Source organism: Balearica regulorum, chromosome 7 (genome assembly GCF_011004875.1).
Source record: "Balearica regulorum gibbericeps isolate bBalReg1 chromosome 7, bBalReg1.pri, whole genome shotgun sequence".
Lineage (NCBI taxonomy): Eukaryota > Metazoa > Chordata > Aves > Gruiformes > Gruidae > Balearica > Balearica regulorum.
The window spans coordinates 15,010,225-15,028,506 of NC_046190.1; the positions used below are offsets into that span (position 1 = coordinate 15,010,225).

General features: G+C 62.0%; 1 protein-coding gene across 4 annotated transcripts; it reads left to right on the forward strand.

Annotated features, from left to right (window-relative positions):
- The first annotated feature begins 499 nt into the window (after positions 1 to 499).
- Positions 500 to 18,258, forward strand: SEMA4G (semaphorin 4G). 4 transcript variants are annotated; one of them, XM_075758047.1, is made up of 15 exons: positions 500 to 630; positions 10,855 to 11,092; positions 12,283 to 12,431; positions 13,009 to 13,071; positions 13,157 to 13,255; positions 14,446 to 14,539; positions 14,768 to 14,881; positions 15,080 to 15,246; positions 15,396 to 15,565; positions 15,726 to 15,870; positions 15,949 to 16,171; positions 16,259 to 16,374; positions 16,729 to 16,883; positions 17,032 to 17,093; positions 17,191 to 18,258. In XM_075758047.1, exons 2-15 carry the CDS (start codon positions 10,969 to 10,971, stop codon positions 18,048 to 18,050), a joined length of 2,541 nt encoding a protein of 846 aa, XP_075614162.1. In that variant the 5' UTR covers positions 500 to 630; positions 10,855 to 10,968; the 3' UTR covers positions 18,051 to 18,258. The 4 variants fall into 4 exon arrangements, with proteins under 4 accessions (XP_075614162.1, XP_075614160.1, XP_075614159.1 ...); XM_075758045.1 differs by lacking the exon at positions 500 to 630 and adding an exon at positions 6,108 to 6,330; XM_075758044.1 differs by lacking the exon at positions 500 to 630 and adding an exon at positions 6,127 to 6,330 and having other exon boundaries at positions 17,176 to 18,258.
- Positions 18,259 to 18,282: the final 24 nt, after the last annotated feature.

Genomic DNA, 18,282 nt, shown 5'->3' on the forward strand with positions numbered 1-18,282 from the left:
GGGGTGGGTTCAGGGAGCGAGGAGCCTTGGCGGGTACCGCAGCACCAGCTGGGTGGCTGTGGTGTGATGACACCGCATGTGCTGTGTTGGCAGAGCGGGATGATCTTATCTGCATTCAGTAATGCTTTTTTATAGTCACAAGCCCAAGTTACCAGCCCTTTACCACCTGTCCTCGCCAGGGACTTGAACACAGGCTGTACAACCCAAACCGCCCGTGCTGAGCGACTCCCCCGGGCCGGTGCTGACCGTCCCCGGGGCCGAGGGGGTTGCACGGCGGCGCCTCTGCCTGCCGTGGCTGTGCTGAAGGGAACTCTGCCATCCGCCTCACAGCGTTTGCTGGCAAGACCCGGCGCAGGCAGGGGCAGCCCGGCCCCGGCTCCCCTCCCCGCCGCTCCTGCCCTCCTCCTCCGCGGGACCCGCGCAGGCGGCCGGGTGGCTCCGTGCCGGGGCTGAGCACCGTGGCCTCCACCTCCGCGCACCGGCGCGGCCGGCAGGGGGCGGTGCGGGCGGCTCGGCTCGGTACGGCGGGGCCGCGCACAGCCGGGCTGCGCTGCGCCGAACCGTGCCGCGCCGTGCCGTGCCGCCCGCACCTGCTGCGCCGCCGAGCCGAGCAGCGCGGCACCACACCGGGTAAGTGCCAGGGAGACGCGAGTGGGGAGAGCTGCCGGGAGGGTGCTGGGTCCGGGTTTTTGATCCCGGGTCCGCCCGCAGGGTCGGGGGTGCTGGGTCCGGATCCAGAGGCAGGGCCGGGGTTGCTGGCTCCGGGTCCGCAGGCAGGGCCGGGGCTGCTCGGTCTGGGTGCCGCGTCCACAGGCGGGATCCGGAGAGCTGGATCTGGCAACTGGCTCTGGCTGCTGCATGCATAGGCAGGGGCTGGGGTCGGGTGCTGAATCCGCAGGCAGGGTCGGGGGTGCTGGGTCTGACTGCTGAATCTTCAGGTGGGGTCGGGGGTGGTGGGTTTGGGGTGCTGAATCTGGGTGCAGAGTCCACAGGCAGGATTTGGGGTGCTGGATCTGGGTGTTGAGTGCCTTGGTAGGGCCCGGAGTGCTGGGTCTGGGTCTGCGGGCAGGATTTGGGGTGCTGGGTGTGGATGCTGCATGCACAGGCAGGGCCTGGGGTGCTGGGTGCACAGGCAGGGTCTGGAGAAGGAGGAGCAGGGGTCTGACGTGCTGGGGTCAAGGTCCAGGGAACGACACCTTGGGGGAAACAGGGAGGCAGAGCTATGGGGATGGTATGGAGAAGGGTTCAGGGGAGGTCCGATGCAGCTGAGGATTTGGGGATGACAAGCTGGAGGGGAGGCTGGGATACACGGGATCTGGTGGCAGTGCGGGTAGCTTGCTTTGGGGACAGGTTTGGGGTGGGGTGAGTTGGGGCTAGGGGACCTGGGCAGGAGTGACAGGGGGACATGCTGAGCAGCCAGACAGGACAACAGCTCCTGGGCGGAGGGCTAGATATGCCCCCCCCCCCCCCCTTCCCCAGCAGATCGGGGGGGTGGGGGGGTGGGTCTGTGGGGATGGGGACTGTTAGCGGTATTTGGGGAGGCTGAGTGTTACCTGGGGGCAGCTGGTGTTTCAGCTGGCTGGGACGAGATACTAAACCGATGCAGGTGGTGCAGTGCAATCCCTGCTTTCCATTCCCTTCCCCCTGGGAGGTGGGGGGCTGTGGGACGTGGTTTGTCTGAGCTCTGGCTCCTTGGGATGCATCGCTGTGGGGGCTGCGGACGCTCCCAGGTGGAGGGGACAGACTTGTGCTGGGGGCTTGTCTGTGTTGAGGTTGAGCTTTGTGTCTGCTGATCCGAGGGTAGAAGAGACCTGCTGTGCAGCCAGGCAGCACTGTGATTTGGGGCTCTCTTTGCCCTCCCCGCCTGTACCCAGGTGGGCCAGGGGCTTGTGCCTGGCCTTTAAAACCAAGAGCGTGAAGTGGGAGGAGGAACCATGAAAATGCTTTTCAGGTGCCAAGAAAAACAGTCTCCAAAGACAAAGAGACTGCCCAAAATGGATGAGGAGTGCAGATTCCCCCAGAGGCAGGGAAATTATTAATAACAACGATGGCATTTTTTGTGCTAGTTGGCCTACCACCATGGGCCCCGGCTGCTTCACCTCCTTCCACGATGGGTGCAGGCTGGGAGCCCCCACCTGAACCCCAAACCTGGGTGGGATGGCCGTGGCGATGCTGCACGTGTGTCCCATGGGATGTGTCTCTGCTTCATCTTGGTTTGGCCGGGCTCGCTCTGCCTGGAGGGACAAGGGGCAGGGAGCTGCCCCCCAGCACACCGCGATCCCTATCTTGACTTTGTTTTTGTGTTGCAACCGGAGGGGGGAAAAAACCCCAAACCCCAACAACCCTTTCGGCTCCTGCAGATGAGAGCTTTGTGTTGTAGGCTTGTTCTCCCCCCCACTGCCTTTTCCAACATCCATTTGAACCTTTCACCACTTTCCCTGCCAGGAATGCAGCGGGTTTGCTGGAGCTGGGAGGTTTATTCAGCAAATCTGGCAGGTCATGTGCTGGGAAAAAGCATCCAGGTGCACTTGGCGAGGGGGGGCTCTGCCGGCACCCCGTGCAGGAGGGCAGCGGTGGGTGCGGTGGAGACACGGTGCCAGCCTCACCTGGCTGCGTGCGGGGAATTTCCCTCCCTGCGCTTGCCCGCCAGCTCCGCTTCACATCGTGATGGGACTTGTTGGGAAGCAGCTCATGTGATGGGTGGTTTGGTGGGGAGGTGCCGGTCCAGGAGGACCCACTGCCTCTCCAGAGGGGAGAACAATGCCTCCTGAAGTTATTTTTACGTTCCCCAGCTGTGAAAGCCCCCCTGGCAGTGGCCGGCTGCTGCTGCGGGTGTTGGGCAGGCGCCTGTTCCCGTTCAAAGGTGAGGAGAGCTCTCTGCCCCGCTGGCACTTCGCTGCCATCCCTCCCCGCCTGGCTGTGCCACCACTCCTGGTGATTTTCAAGCCCGAGGGCTTTGCAATAGCAAGGTCACTGCCAAACCCACCCCTTCCATCCTCCTGGGGCCTGAGCTCTGCTGTCCAGAGCCAAAGGAAGCCGAGGGTTTTGAGCACCGTGTTACCGACCGGTGTGGGAACGCAGTTTGGTGATTCACAGTGTGCTCCGGCTTGTGCTCTTCTTGTTGCTTAAAAGCTTCCTCGAGATGCTACCCCACCTCCCCTTACTTGATGGAGGGCTCTTGTTTGCCCATGGCAAAACGAAGCCCGTGCAAATGAAGTAGGAAGCTGATTTTTGGGGCAGCAAAGTTGGCGGTATGCAAAATGGCTGTGGGAAGGGCCAGGTGCTACCGCCTTGCGCCGTGCAGTTTTGAACGCAAAGTTGAATGCAGTTGGGTTTGACCCCAAATGTGAAGCTTTGTTGGAGAGAAAGCAGAGGAAACAAGAAGAGGTTGGTGAAGCTGGAAGCCATAAAACTGCTCCCGTCATCTGTTTTGCTGGACTTTTGAAAAGAAAACAGTTTATCTTTGGAATAAATAAATGAGAGAGGGACAGGCTTGGGGCGGAAAGCTCCGTGTTCACGCCAGGCGAGCTGGGTTGTGCTCCAGCTCTTGCCCCCGCTTCCAAGGGGACTCCAGGTCATGCAGGATTTCTGAGCCTCAGTTTCCCCATGGGAAAACGCCATGCCGCACCAATGGTGGGAACCCTGGGCATTGCCAAGAAACATCTTTGAAACTCAAACCTGGCTTTGGAAGGAAACTGGAAGACAAACCGGCTCTAAACAAACACCCGAGTTAATTCCTTGTCTTGCATTGTACGAGCCCAGTGAAATGAAACAAAGTGCAGCCATGGGGACGAGAAAGTGGATTCAAATGCATCAAAAAGCCCTGAAATCTGTCCCTGAAATCTCCCTTTATATTTAGGGTTGGGGTCTTTTGTTTTCTTTCTAATTGTTCCTGGGAGTTTAATTCTACAATTATTTTCCTGCTTCTGCCGTGGAGACAATGTGCTTCAGCCACAAAGCCTTTGAAGGCTGTATTGCAGATCGCACCCGGTGCTCAGCCACTTGGATGCGAACGCCCCCTCGCTGGGAAACTTTGCTGTGATGCGGAGGGCTGTGCGTCCACCTGTCCATCTGTCCGTCCACTTGTCCATCTGTCCGTCTGCTCTGCCGAGGGGCTGCCAGCAAGTGGCAAAGCCTGGCCTACTGCAGGAGAGGCAGGAAAGGATGGAAAATGGTGAGGTTTGGGGGGGATGTTGCTAGTGCTGAGAGTGCCTCTTCCCCACGATGGAGGAGGTGGGAGCCCCGGGGGTCTCTGCTGTGCTGTGCTGCCCTGCACGCTGTGGGTCTGCGCTCCGCATCCTGGGGCTCGGTGGCCGCGCTCTGCCTTCCCCGTGGCCAGGATGTGGGGCAGGCTGGCGGGGGGGTGAAGTCAGAGTCAGACCACCGCATCCTCCAGTTTCATTTCCCAGTTCCTGTATGGTTCCTGGCTGGGCTTTCAGGTGCTCCCAGGCTGCAGGGTCAGCCCGGGGCTGCTGCCGTGGAGTTTCCACAGGGGGAGATGTGCAGGATGGGAGGGAAAAGCTGCTGGGATTGTCCCCTCACCGCTGGCTTGCAAGAACCAAACAGCCTCCAGTACACAGGGAACTGCTCCTGTGAGATTTGCTGCCCTGCCCGGGGGTGCCGGGTCTGGGCTGGCCGGGGCATCGCTTAGTGCTTCCAGTCCCGCCACCAAGCTGCAAGGATTTGCCCTTCAGCCTCTCCTCCTTGCATGCTTCCCTCCCAGGCCAGCTCTAAGCAAGGCTTTTGGGGTGATGGAGCTGGGTGAGGAGCTGTTTTGACTGATGGCCAGCGTTGGTGGGTTTTCCTTACGGACGGGGAGCGGAGGAGCGCTCTGTCCTGCTGTTCTGGGCACCGTGCTTGTACCATTTGCTTGCGGCACGCCAGGAGCTGCTGGAGTGGAGCCGTCCCCACGCCTGGCAGGTGGCTGCAGGCACGTGATGCCTGCCCGTGGCAGAGGCTGGAGCAGCTTTCCTTATTTTCTCAGTTGGATTTTTTTGGGTGGGTTTGGAGGGGAATGGCAGGAGAGCTCTCACGGGGATTTGGCAGTGAGCTCCATTGCTGCCTGGCAGCCCCTTTGAACCTCCCGCTCCACATCAGACCCAACCTGACGGAGGAGAGAAACAAGTTCTTGTAAAATCAGTGAAAATGGGGAGCTGGGGAGCAGCTAAAACACCCTGATCCCTGCAGCTGTGCAGGAGGACACCGTGGCTGGTCCCTGCCCCTCGCTCAGCAGGTGGCATCCCCTAGAGGGATGCTGCAGGGGGACGGAGAAAAAGGCATGGTGCTGGGAGCCAGAGGGGAAAATCTGTCAGAAATTGGGCTGTTATGTTTTAATGCTGATGGACCAGCTTGTCTTTTTAGGGATGTTTGGATGTCTGGCTCCTGTTGGCACTGGTGCCCCTTAAACAGGCCCACATCCCCAGCTGGCCCTGCTTGCTCTCCCATCCATTGCTTTGCTCCTTCACACGCCTCCTCCCTGCCATGATGTTGGTGGGATCAGAGCTGGGTGCTCTCCTCTGCCGGATGCTCTGCTGGTGGCGGATGGGGGTCGTGCCGTGCTGGGGAAATTTGGAGCTTGTTCCCACGGCCTTCCAGTGCCTGCCGCCTGCCCCCCGGCTCCGTGGCAGCTGTGCTGTGCGTGGGGGCTTTGTGGCGGGAGCAGGGCAGGATGCTCCTTGAGAGGAGCCAATGTCACTACTCTCCCTCCCCTCTGCTGTGTCCGAATCCCAAATTTGGGTAAAGGGGAGAGGTATCTGCTTCCTGAATCACCAAAGCTTTCGTGCGTGTCTGCTGAAGCGCCTCAGGGTCGAGTGTGGTTTTGTTTAAAGAAGGCAATTAAAATAAACTTGGCAAGGGGCTCCCGGGAGGTCAGTGTGCTCCTTCCCTCTCCATCCCCTAAACTCGGTGCAGATCCCCTCTTCCCGCAGGGCTTTCGACAAGTTAGCATTTTTTCTTGCTGTTGTTGACAAAAATCCCGGCTGGTTGAGAAATATCCGTGCGGCAGCGCCAGCCCAGTCCCACGGGTCAAATCCTGCCCCTGCAAATCTCTGCTGGGAAGGGCGGCTCGTCCTGGGCTGGCCTTCAGGGATGCTGCTGGGGGGGGACCCATTGCCTTGCAAGGCACCCCGGGCATGAAGCCATGAGCAAGCCCCCGTGATGGACAGATGGACACCGCGGGCTGGGGGTGGACCTGTGGATGTTTTATCATTTGCTGGTTGGGCTCTGCAGCAGAAGCAAAGTGCTGGAAGTTCGTCAAGGGCTGAATTAAAGTTGCCTGGCAACCTCCATCCCGGCGCCTCTTCCCGCATCTCGCAGGATTTCCCACCCAAGGTCTGGCAGCTCCAGGGAAAGGGGGGCCTGAAACACGCTGCGCTCGCAGCCAGACGCGGGCCAGGCTCGCCTCTCGCTGTATGGTTCTTTTCCGTAATTCCTTGGCTGATTCCCACGCCTGGGAGCCGGGAGCAATCCCTGCCTTGTCCCCCGGGGCAGGAGCCTTTCCCCCCCCCACCCCACCCCCCCCCCGGCACTGGGAACGGGTCGGGCTGTTTCGGCTGAACTCGCGTGGGTCCCCGGGGGGATAAAATGGCACTGGGATGGTGGGAACGCGCTTGGGGGAGCGAGCAGTGGGGGGACGAGGGGGCCGGGGGGGGTCACATGCCAGGCTTGGCCCCGATGGGGAGAGCTGAATCGGCCGTGTGGGGTTTGGAGTGCCTGGGCTGGGCTGCCATAAAAAAGCAAGGCGTAAACGGTGGCTCCCGGTGCAGTCCCTGCCGGGAGTTTTGTTAAGGCTGTTTTGCAACCCCATAACTCGGAGGAGAGCTGCTGGAAATCCTGGCCCCCACCGGGAAGGCTGCAGCGCTTGCTTGTAGGGGTGCGCGATGCCAAGGGGGGCAGCCCAAGAGGAGGGGAGAAGGGTTTGGCAGCCATTCTGGAAGCCTGCTTGGGCTTTGCTGGAGCTCGGTGGAGCAACCACAAGCTGTCCACGGAGTGGTGGGATGGGGAAGCATCCAGTCCTGCACTGCAAATCTCTGTCCCGCCATCAAGGATGGATGCTGGGGGTGAGCTGGAGAAGGGCTGCTCCCGCTTGGCGTATCCAAATTAAAAAGTTGGCATTGTTTTTGGCTGTGCCGCCAAGGAAACAGCCATGGGGGTCCCATAAGACCCCGGCTGAGGTCCCGCCATATTTGCCAGCCCCACTGACAGCGCAGCTTTCCTGCACCCAAGCTTGCGGCCGGCTCTTCCTCCCAGGTTTTGAGGACTGCGAGGCAGCAGGAAAGGGCCACCATGGCTGGGAGAAGCTCCTGGTGCAGCGGCCGTCCAGGGGTGCGGCAGCTTCATGGCCCGGCTGGTTTCTTTGGCTGGATCCAGGGTGGTGAGACCTGCTGCTGGGAAATTCACTCATCAAAAGCTTTTTGCACTTCCAGAGACACTGGTCGTGGGGATTTTAAGGAGGTGCCGACCGGGCCGGCTCGTTTGGGTGTGCTGTGCCGGCTGGCTGCCGGTGGGAGGCTGAGGCTGGCACAGTCACTCTTGCACAGCTTCCGTCGTGACCCAGTAAACCCAGTCAGACCTGACCGGGGCTTGCTCGCTCCCCTGCGCGCTCACGCACGCCTGCACGCCTCCACTGTCCCACTGCTTTCCTGGCGTTCCCCGGGGACCATCAAACCCGTCCTGCCGGCGGGAGCCGGTGCCTGGGTCGGGCTCGCCCAGCTCTGTGCCGGGAACCGTGGCTGCGTCCCGTGGGAGCCCCGGTAGCCAGCGGTGGGAGGGTGAGCTTTGGCTGCTGTGGACCTTGTACGTTGTGCTTAGAGCGGCTGCTTCCTGTCTTCACTGTCAGCTCCGTGGCTGGATTCTGCCTCCAACACCCTTCTTCTTCAGCATCGCCAGCCAGGGCGGGAGCTGGGGCCGTGTTTCAGGTCCTATGTCGACCCCCCCTGTGCTGGGAAGTAGGTGAGGCACCAAGGGGCTTGGGAGCTTGCTCCAGGGGATGGGATGGGCTTTTCTGGGCAGTTTTTCTCCTAACGCCCAGACTTTATTGGAACTGCTGCTGCTTTTCAGCCTCTTCCTCCCCTCTTGTCTTCCTTCCCCAGAGAAAGCTCTCTGCAGTGTTTCCCCTCCTGGCTTTTCCCCATTTCCCGTGGAAGAGCTGAGCTTGAGCAATCCAACTACCCCCAGCCCAACCTGTGGGTCCCACAGTCTGGGACCTCCTCTGCCTCCCAACACTTGTCTTTGCCCAGAGCTTTGAACTTGCACCCTGCTGAGGGGGGAAAATGATGGATTTGGGGGAGGGGGGGGTCTGGTGGCTGCAGCCCAGGGCGACAATCTGAGCGGAGCTAAGGATGGTTTCAGTTCCTTCTTGCTCTTTCTCCCCTACTCTAGGTATGAAAAATAAAAAATAAAAAATAGAGAAGCTCAGAGCAGCCCTTCCCTTCAAGTAAAATATTAACTGGCTTTATAGCTAACTGATTAAATGTCCTTTAGGACAAAGTTACATCTGATCTCAGGCAAAAGAGTCTTTGGAAATGGGTGTAGCTGCTCCCCTCCAAAAAGTGGAGGAGCCCAGCCTCGGTGGCAGGGGAAGTTGCTCCCCCCTGCCCGGCTGGGAGCCTTGCACAACCCCACAAATGAATTTATTATTATTATTATTATTATTTCCCCCCCGCCCCATGCTGGCTTGGTGCTCGCACTGGTTAAATGTTAGCTGGGGCTGGCTCGCAGCACTGCGCTTGCCCTGCGATAAGCAGCGTCCCTACCCAGCCACGCTCCCGGCTCTGATCCCTGTTGTGCCTGGAGCTGGGCAGCAGGCAAAGTTCAGGGCTTGTTTGTTCGGGGGGGGGAGATAAGGCGAGAATGCCAGGCAGCATGCAGGCAGCTCACAGGGTTGTTACACATTTATTAGAGATCATTGTTTGCCTTGTCGTAAGAAGGTTTCTCCTCCCCTCTGCTTTCCCAGCCCAGTTGCACGGCAGCTTTCATGGCGTGTGTGTGATTCCAGGCTTGTGTCCCCGCACAGAGGCCTGGGGAAGGGTCCCCACAGCTGCCGGGGTGGCCCCGGTCCCGCTGGTGGGATGGAGAGGTGTTGGTACAGGACTGGCTGGAGGACTTTTGGGTGCTTTGGTGCTCCAGATGTGACCCTGCTCCTTGCTTTGCCCAAAAAGCTTGGTGGGTTTGGCTCATGCTAAACATGGGGCCAACAAAGCAACTTCTTTCTCGTTGACCTCTATCCCCACTCACCCACCTTGCATCGCCCTGCCAGGCCCGTTGCTCATGGGCAGACCCTCGGTGCGAACAGGGCTTGCCCCAGGAATAGGAGTTACTTGGAAGGAGGATGCTCCAGGTTGCCATCCTCTCTTCCCCGGGGAGCTCAGCCCCGTGGGCAGCACCCTGCCCGTGCCCAGGGTTGGGTGCTCTATGGGTGCTCCACGCTGGTCCAGTGCCTGGGGGGCAGCGAGGCAGGAGGGAGCAGGGGAGGACATCTCCCCTCTGCCCCATTCCCGGGATGCTCCGGGGCAGCAGCCAGTGCAGGCGCAAGGTCTGGGTCTGACCCACCCCCCCCTCAAAGGGAAGAGCGGGTTAATGCAGGCTCCGGGACTGTGGCTGGATCCACATCCAGCCCCTCGCTTCTCCTTTTCAGCCCCAAAGCCTTTTTCACTTTCATTTCACTTTGGTTTTACCTCCCCTTTGCCTGAGACCTGGTGAGGTATTTGCTTCAGGGAAACCGTCTGCAGCAAGCGTGTTTGAACAGCTTCTCTACAGGGCCAGGTATTTGGTTTATATATATATTAAAAAAAACCCCTAAGCAAACCTATAGGTGCTGGTTGCTTATGGGGAGCTCCCCTGCTCGGAGACACCCAGTCGTCTCCTTTCTCCTTAGCGCCTGCAAAATGAACCGGTGGCTTTGCTCAAAGCAGGCAGGAGAGGCGGGGGGGTTATTTGGGAGGGATCGGATGCATGAAAGCGAGAGCCGAGGTAGATGCTGAGCTTCAAGGCAGCTTGGGATGAAAGAGAAACTGAAATCTCGTGGAAAAACACTGGGGGGGAAACTGTTCTCGCTTGAAAAGACTTGGTGAAGATGCCAAGCGGCTCCTGCATGGGTTTTCCTTCACTCTGCGTCGCTGTGTGCCTGAAGCATCCTTCCCTGCGCCTCGGTACTCGGGAGTCTTGTCATTTCAGGAGGCAAAACTTGGGGACAAGTGTCTCACACGGCAGGAGACAGCCAGCTGTGCTTTCGGGGAGAAGTGGAACCCTTGGGCTCACTGGGAGCCCCCCATCATCTGTCCCATCACAGCCGCTTTGGGGACAGGGGCTGGGAATACCCCAGTGTGCCAAGGCACCCGCAGAGGGGCTTGCCCCTGACCCCCGCTCTCTGCTTTTGGGGGTAAACGAGCCTGCTTTCGGGGTGTGAAAATGCAATGGGGGATCAGCTGGCTCCACCGAAGCCTGTCCTTCAGTCATGGGGAGCTGAGGAAGGATATGTCTGGGAGCGAAGGAGGGAGGAGACCAGAGCAGACCTGGAGGAAAATGAGCCTCTGAGCAACCGAACCAAGTGCTCAGCAAGCGACTGCCACTGCTGCGACGGAGCAGACGCTGAGCCAGGGGGATGCTGCGGGGGGTCGCTCCGCTCAGATTCCCCTCCCTGCCCCGTGCTGGCTGCAGGCTCGACATCTTGTGCCATGCCTCAGTTTCCCCTTTGGCAAACGAGGGTTTGCTTTTCCCTGAAGCCATTCGCGGGCTGAGGCCATGCCCGGTCAAGCGTCCATGCGTGTGCGCGGCTGGCTTCTTCCCAAGCCCGCTTGCTTGTGAGGTGTCGGGGACAGAGAGTGGGAGCATCTGACCCAGTGCTCTGTGTTTCAGGAGGGTTTGGCGGCTGGCCCCGTCCCAGGGAGCTGGGGAGCCTGTCCCGAGGATCGGCTGTGCCAGCCTGGCGGCAGCAGGCTGGGCAGCTGCCCTCGCCGGGGGAGCGGGAAGATGAGCGGAGGCACAGCCCATCTCCTGACGGCTCTCTTCGTGGTGACAGCGGTGATGGGCTACCCATCACGGCGGTCTGCCACTGACCTGGATGCCACCCCCAGGACGACAGTCACCTTTGATGGTAAGGGGGTGCAGGTCTCGGTGGTGGCGGTGACGTTTGGAATCTTGCCGGCGCCAGGTTTGGTGCATCGTGACTGCGTCCAGCCTTCGCCACCCCCCCCCAGAGCGGGGGACTCAGCATGGGTGGCTACAGGAGGTCCTCCAGTCCCCTGGGCTCCAGAAATCAGAGCCCACATGGCTGTCTGGTGTTGGGTACCCAGAGTCAATGTGCCCCAAGGGATGGAGCAGGGAAAAGGCATCTCCCCAAAAGCCGAGGGGACAAGGACGTGCAGGAAGCCAGCCTTGGCCAGCCCCTGGCCCTGCCCAGCAGCCCTTGGAGGGTGTTCTGAGCCAGGCATCACACCCAGCTGGGCTCTCATGGCCCAAATAGTCAGCAGGGAGCTTTCTTCCGTGATTTTCTCTAATTGCCACTGGGCTCTTGGCCTCCAGCCTCTGTGGTGTCAGCCAGCCCCACAGTGTCACCATGACTTGGGCATCCACATGACTTCATTGACCTCATTAGTGAAACCCAGCTCAGCGGTTGATGGCGGGAGAGGGTTGCATTTGCAGCTGGGGTGCCCTTTTCTCCCCAGGCAATGCCTCCTTTTGGGGGGGATTGTTCCCTTCCCAGCTGCCTTGGGGGTACCAAGCCCCACTCCTGCGGTGGGAGAGTCTGAGCCTGGCTTGGGGTCCCTCTGGCCAGGGCTGAGTCCCACCTCACACTTCTCAGCACCCCAAATTGGATGGTTTCTCCGGCTCAGTAGGCAGGGAGCGCCCAGCCTCGCAGCAGAAGCCCTCCCCTTGCATGGCAGTTTTGGTTCAGTTGGTTTGCATCCTTCCGTTTGGCCTGGCTGGGTTTGGTTTGGAGCTGGGGTTGCTGCTGGCATGTTTTTGCTTCCTCCAGCGGTTCCCCAAAGAGTGTGGCAGGTCCATGCTGCACATGGACATCGCAGCTCCCACCCCTGAGCTGCTGTTTTAATTAGCGGGGAGAAATTTCCCCTGGGAGCCCGAGCCCAATTAGTGCTTTTCGCCTCCTACCAAACCTCCCCTCTTCCTGTCCTCCTGCGGTAACCGCTGGCATCTGGCACCGTCTGCCTGATAACCTCGGTGGGGGCCTTCCCACCCGCTCCCGGCTCCCTCCTCTGTCTTTTCCCAGTGGCTCACGCCGTGCCTGCCCCGGGGTCCCCCCTCAGCCCCCTGTTCCCTTTGCAGAGCTGTCGGGTGTCCAGCGCTTCAGCGCGCACACCCTCAACTACAGCACCCTGCTGCTGGAGGACGACCGGGGCATCCTCTACGTGGGCGCCAGGGGAGCCATCTTCGCCCTCAACTCCAGTGACGTGGCCGACGGCTCCCACCGCACGGTGAGCCTGGCCTCTGCCCACCACCGGCTGCTTGTCCCTTCCTGTCCCGTGCTGCCTGGTCCCTGCCCGTGTCATGGCCACCCTATCCTTGCTCATCCTCCTGCTCACTGTCTTGGGTCTTGCCTGGAGGTGCTGTCCCCAGGTCTGTCCCCAGGTCTGTCCCCAGGTCCCCTGTGGATACCCGGTCCTTCTCCCCAGCCAGGCAGCATGGGGACAGTGGTGGGAGATGTCCCCAAGCTCAGAGCTGCTTGCTCCAGGGACACCCCGGCAGGACAAGGGGCAGGGGAGGAAGCACACCCCTTTGCTCCCTCTGGGATGGACACCCCAAAATCCTCTAGGCTCCTGTGGGTGCTTTGGGGTTTCTGCCTGCAGGTTGGGGTGTGGGACCACTCGTGCCCCGGGCTGGGGGGATGCGGGCAGGCTGCCATTTCATGCTCTGAGCTGCCGTCCTCTCTCTAAATAAAAGAGAGGATTTTAGCATCTCTGATGCCTCTGGCAGAGGCTGGAGCCTGCATGATGGGGGGACCACACAGTGATAGGGGGGGTCACACAGTGACAGTCCATCTTCCCCTTGCAGATCCGGTGGGATGCCTCCCCAGAGACGCAGATGGACTGCCTACAGAAAGGCAAAAACAACAAGGTGGAGCTGGTGGGTGGGTGCCGGGTGCTGGAGGGGGGCACCGCCGCCTTCCCTGGGTGGTGACGCCTGTCCTCCCCCTCTGCAGACTGAGTGCTTCAACCACGTGCGGTTTCTGCAGAGGCTGAACAGCACCCACCTCTACGCCTGTGGGACCTACGCCTTCCACCCGCTCTGTGCCACCATCGTGAGTACTGCCCAGCACCACGGCTGTCACCCCTCCCCTGCTACCGTGTCGCCCCGGGGTGGTGCAGTCCCTGTCCTCTCCCACCACCTCCACCCACAGCCCCACTCCCTTTCTGCCCCCGTCCCAGCCTCTCCTCGGCTCAGGGGTGGGTTGGTTTGGGGACGCAGCCACCTGTGACAAAGATGCCCAAAGTTCCCACCCTGGTGCTGGGGTTGGACTCTGACCCCATAGTGAGATGGCTGGGGGTGGGGGGATCGCTGCTGTGGGAGGGACACGTGGGTTCAGCGGGGTGGTGGGGTGGGACATGCCAACGCTGGAGCTGGTCCCCAGCCCCTGCTATTGCAGGGTCCCTTCCCAAAGCAGGGGCTGCAGACTGGCTGGTGGCCGGTGGCAAGCCTGTCCACTGAGGGTGAAGGTGGCGGGGAGGGTGAAGGTGGCAGGGAGGGTGATGGTGGCGGGCTGACTCAGTGGCCCCTCCCCAGGGATTTCCTGGGCCAGGCTGGGGGTCCCCGCGTGGCCGTGACTCATGGCAGAGCAGCTGGGAGCAGCCACGTCCCCCGGCAGCGGGACTTTCACCCCTGTGCAGTGGCTCTCGGTGACTTGGTCGCCCTTTGCCCACCTCTCTCCCTGAGCTATGGGGCAAAGGGGCCTGGGGCTGTGTCCCCAGCCTGGCCGGGGAGCCCTGGAGGGGCTGTGCCCGTTCCCATGGCCATGCCGCCGGTCCGGTTTGGCCGTAGCACACCCTGGGAGTCAGGCGGAGGAGCCGCTGAGCTGGAAGGGCCCCGTCATTATTTGAAGCGCTTTGAACTGCAAACCCCAAAGAAAATAACTCCTGCCGTGATGGGGACGTCACCTCAGGGGACCCAGCCTGGCTGAGCAGCGTCTGCCAGCCTTGCACAGCCCGGGAACATTGGCTGCACTGGCCAGCCTCTGCCCAGCACCCACACGATGCCAAAGTGGGGTGCCGGGGCTCCCCTTCCCCACGAGCCCTCTCCCCGCTCTTGGCTGGGGGCTCTGGCTGTCTGTGTGGTTTCTGACCAGCTGGAGGGTGCTGGCAGGGGTTGTAGTACCAAGGGCATGGCCACAGGCATCACTTTGTCCCCGCTAGCAGCTTCTGTGGAGAGCCTGGGGCTGGCAGGCGAGGCGGGTCTATCCCCTCCTGTCTAACTCGGTCCCCTGTCCCCCTCAAGGATGCCGACAGGTTCACGTTGCCGTCCCACTTTGAGGAAGGCAAGGAGAAGTGCCCGTACGACCCTGCCCGTGGCTACACCGGCCTCATCGTGGGTAAGCAGCACCGCGGCTGGCGGGGACATGTGGGATGCCACTGACCCTGGTCCCATCCCCAGCACCCCCACGGGGGGTCCCCAACTGGGTGGGCTCTGTGTGCAGCGACTTAGCAAGGCAGGACTTGGTCCTCCTCCTCCTTCTCTACCTGGGGCACGGGGATGCTGGCGGCTTTTGGGGCTGTCCCTGCTGTGCAGGGCCATGCTGACGGGTCCCTGCTGTGCCTAGATGGTGGCTTGTACACGGCCACGCGCTATGAGTTTCGGAGCCTCCCCGACATCCGGAGGAACCTGCACCAGCGGCCACTGAAGATGGAGGAGTCCCCGCTGCACTGGCTGAACGGTGAGACGTCCCTGTCATCCCCCAGGACTGGTGTCACGGGCTGTGGGACACTGTGCATCGCTTTGGGGAGCATGGAGCTGGGGTGGGGGATGGCCTTGGGGTCCCGTGTGGTTTGCCATGAGAGGAAACTGAAGCAGGGAGGGATCCCCTGTGCCGTGGTGGGTCCCCAATCTCCACCTCTTGCTCCGCATCCCCCAGATGCTGAGTTTGTGGCCTCTGTGCTGGTCCGGGAGAGCAAGGACAGCCCTGTGGGCGACGACGACAAAATCTACTACTTCTTCACGGAGCGGGCAGGCGAGGAGACCACGTCCTTCTTCGACAAGAGCCAGGTGGCCCGAGTGGCCCGGGTGGCCCGTGTCTGTAAGGTAGGCATGTCCCCAGTCACTGGGAGCCAAACGCTGCTCCGCCTGGTGCGGGGGCTGCGTGTCTGCACCTTGGGGGAAACTGAGGCACAGGCAGAGGGGGACACACTCCCCCACCAGCCTGTGCAGAAATGCTCCCTGTGCCCTCCCAGAGTGACGTGGGGGGGAAGAAGATCCTGCAGCGCAAGTGGACATCCTTCATGAAGGCACGCCTGGTCTGCTACATCCCCTACTATGAGGTGCTGCGCAGCGTCTGCAGCCTGGATGGGGGCAGCTGGGCCAACACCGTCTTCTACGCCACCTTCACCCTCTCGGCACAGTGGTGAGTGTGGCAGCAGCCGAAATGGCTGGGGCTAAAGTCTGCAGCACAGGGGGACCAGAGATGCTCGAGGGGAGGTGCAGGTGGGCGCTGAGCACCTGGGGGTGCATCACTGGGCAGCACCCGTGTGTCTGCCCGGGCTCAGGCAGGGCTTTCCCCCCAGGAGGACCATGGAGGCCTCGGCCGTGTGCCGCTACAGCATCTCGGCGGTGCAGCGCGCCTTCGAGGGCCCCTACATGGAGTACCAGGACTCGGCTCACAAGTGGTCCCGCTACGACGGTGCGGTGCCCGAGCCCCGGCCCGGCTCCGTGAGTGCCTGGGGGTGCGGAGCAGGGGGGAGCGTGGGGCGGCCGCATCCCCCCCTGACCCCCGTCTCCCCTGGGCAGTGCATCACCGACCGCTCCCGCAGGAAGGGCTACAACTCCTCGCAGGACCTGCCCAACAGCGTCCTCGACTTCATCAAGCTGCACCCGCTCATGTTCGAGGAGGTGAAGCCCGCCGGCGGGGAGCCGCTGCTAGTGAAGAAGAGCGTGGCGTACAGCCGGCTGGCCGTGGACAGGGTGCGGGCCCTCGATGGCCGCTCCTACGATGTGCTCTTCATGGGGACGGGTGAGCATGGGATGAGTTTGCCGGGTCTCTGCTGGGCAGCGGGGACACATCTCACACTCCCTCCTGACCCCCCGCTCTGCTCTCCAGGGGATGGCTGGATCCACAAGGCCGTGGTGGTGGGCTCCGGCATCCACATCGTGGAGGAGGTGCAGGTGTTCAGGGTTCCACAGCCCGTGGAGAGCCTGGTGATCTCCCACGCCCAGGTGAGGGATGGAAGAAGTGGGGGGACACCACGCACGGTGCATGTTTGTGCTGCGAAGCTGCCATTGGGCTGTTTGGGGGACTGAGGGGACATGCCTCCTGGGTCGCCCCAGCTTGGGATACGTGCCGGAGGGCAGCGGGGCAGCCTGGGGAGGGGGACCAGCGTGGCCCCCACCTCCTTGCCAGGTGCCAGCTGGAGCTGGTGGCACTGACTGGAGCTTGGGGCCCTTCCCTGCGCACCCCCACCAAGGGAGAGCTGTGCCGCGTGGCTGGGGGCGTTCTCTGGACACCACGGGGTACCCCACAGCCCAGCCACGCCATGCCAGGGCAGTGCTGAGCCAGCCCTTTCCCCTCAGAGGAGCCTGTACGTGGGGGCAGCCAGCGGGATCCTGCAGATGCCCCTGGCCTCCTGTGCCAGGTACGCCTCCTGCTACGACTGCATCCTCGCCCGGGACCCCTACTGTGCCTGGGACGGCAGGGCCTGCCGCGCCACTGCCACTGCGGCGGACAGGTAGGGACGGGCTGCCCGTCCCCAGCGGGGTCCCCACAAGCCTTCCACCCGCCTCGTCCCGTGCTGCTGCGCATCACCCTGTGGCCGTGACCCCGTAAGGGTGGGCTCAGCTGGGGCCGTACAGCTGAAGCCCCCTCACATCTTGCAGCACAGGGCTGGTGCAGGACATTCCGAGTGGCAACGAGGGATGCCGGAGCAGCTTCGGGCGTGGTGAGTCTGCGCCGCCCCTCAGCACCGCAGGGGATGCCGGCGTCCAGTGTCCCTTAGGGTGGCTGGGACGGGCGCGAGGCAGTACGTGTCCCTGCAGGCTCCCTGCCGTGGAAGAACCGGACGGTGCTGCAGGGGGACGACGTGCTGCTGCCCTGTGACCAGCGCTCCAACCTGGCGCGAGCCGTCTGGCTGCTGAATGGCAGCGAGGTGCCGGGCGCGGGGCAGGACCGGCTGCGCGTGGGGGTGGATGGGCTGCTGGTGACGGACACGCTGCCCCAGCACAGCGGCGAGTACCGCTGCTACGGGGAGGAGCGGGGTCTCCGGACGCTGCTGGCTGCCTACAGCCTCACCGTGCTGCCCGAGCTGCCCCACAGCTCCACGGCCTCCCCCCGGCCCCACGCCGCCAGCCAGGCGGCCGGCGACATGAAGGTGGCTTATGTCTCTGTCATCGTTGCCTTGGTGGTGCTGTGCGCTGTGCTCAGCGCCGTCCTCCTCTACGTGTCCTGCCTGGAGAAGCGCAAGGGCAAGTACGTCCTGGGGCAGCCACGGCCATCCAGCGTGGAGCTGCAGACTGTCTCAGCCAACTGCCTGCGCAAGGGCCACCGGGAGGAGGAGGAGGAGGAGGAGGAGGAAGAGCTCGCCTACCCCGATGGCTGCCTGCGGATCATCCCCGGCGAGGCGCCCACGGCTGCCACCTCCCCAGTCAAGGAGCTGCCAGCTGCCGTGCCCCCGCTGCCGCCGCCGCCACCGCTGCCGACCGAGCTCACCAACGGCGTGGGGTCTCTGCCCAACGTCCTCCGCAAGATGAATGGCAACAGCTACATGCTGCTGCAGCAGCAGGAGGAGCCGCTGGCCTCGCCGCTCTACAGCGCGTCCTTCACCGAGGAGCTCAGCAAGATCCTGGAGAAGCGGAAACACACGCAGCTGGTGGAGAAGCTGGACGAGAGCTCCGTGTAGGGGCCGGGAGGGGGGTCCTGCCAGTGGGACCCTCCTCCCCTCTGGCCCCTTCTCCCGCCCCCTGCCAGCAGTGTTACAAGACTCAGGCAAAACTACCTCCTGGATGGCAGAGCTGGGCCGGGCCCAGGCTCGGCCGTTCCTTCGGCTTTTCACTCACTTTTGAGACTCGCTGTACAGAAAAAAAGAAAAGAAAAAGAATCTATTTAAATTTGGGAGCTCTATTTATGTATAA

Coding starts and splice junctions, on each gene's coding strand:
- SEMA4G (XM_075758044.1), top strand. CDS start 6,157: ATGGACAGATGGACACCGCGGGCTGGGGGTGGACCTGTGGATGTTTTA. Junction 6,331..10,854: donor CGCAGGATTTCCCACCCAAG/GTCTGGCAGCTC, acceptor TCTGTGTTTCAG/GAGGGTTTGGCGGCTGGCCC. Junction 14,540..14,767: donor CTACACCGGCCTCATCGTGG/GTAAGCAGCACC, acceptor TGCTGTGCCTAG/ATGGTGGCTTGTACACGGCC.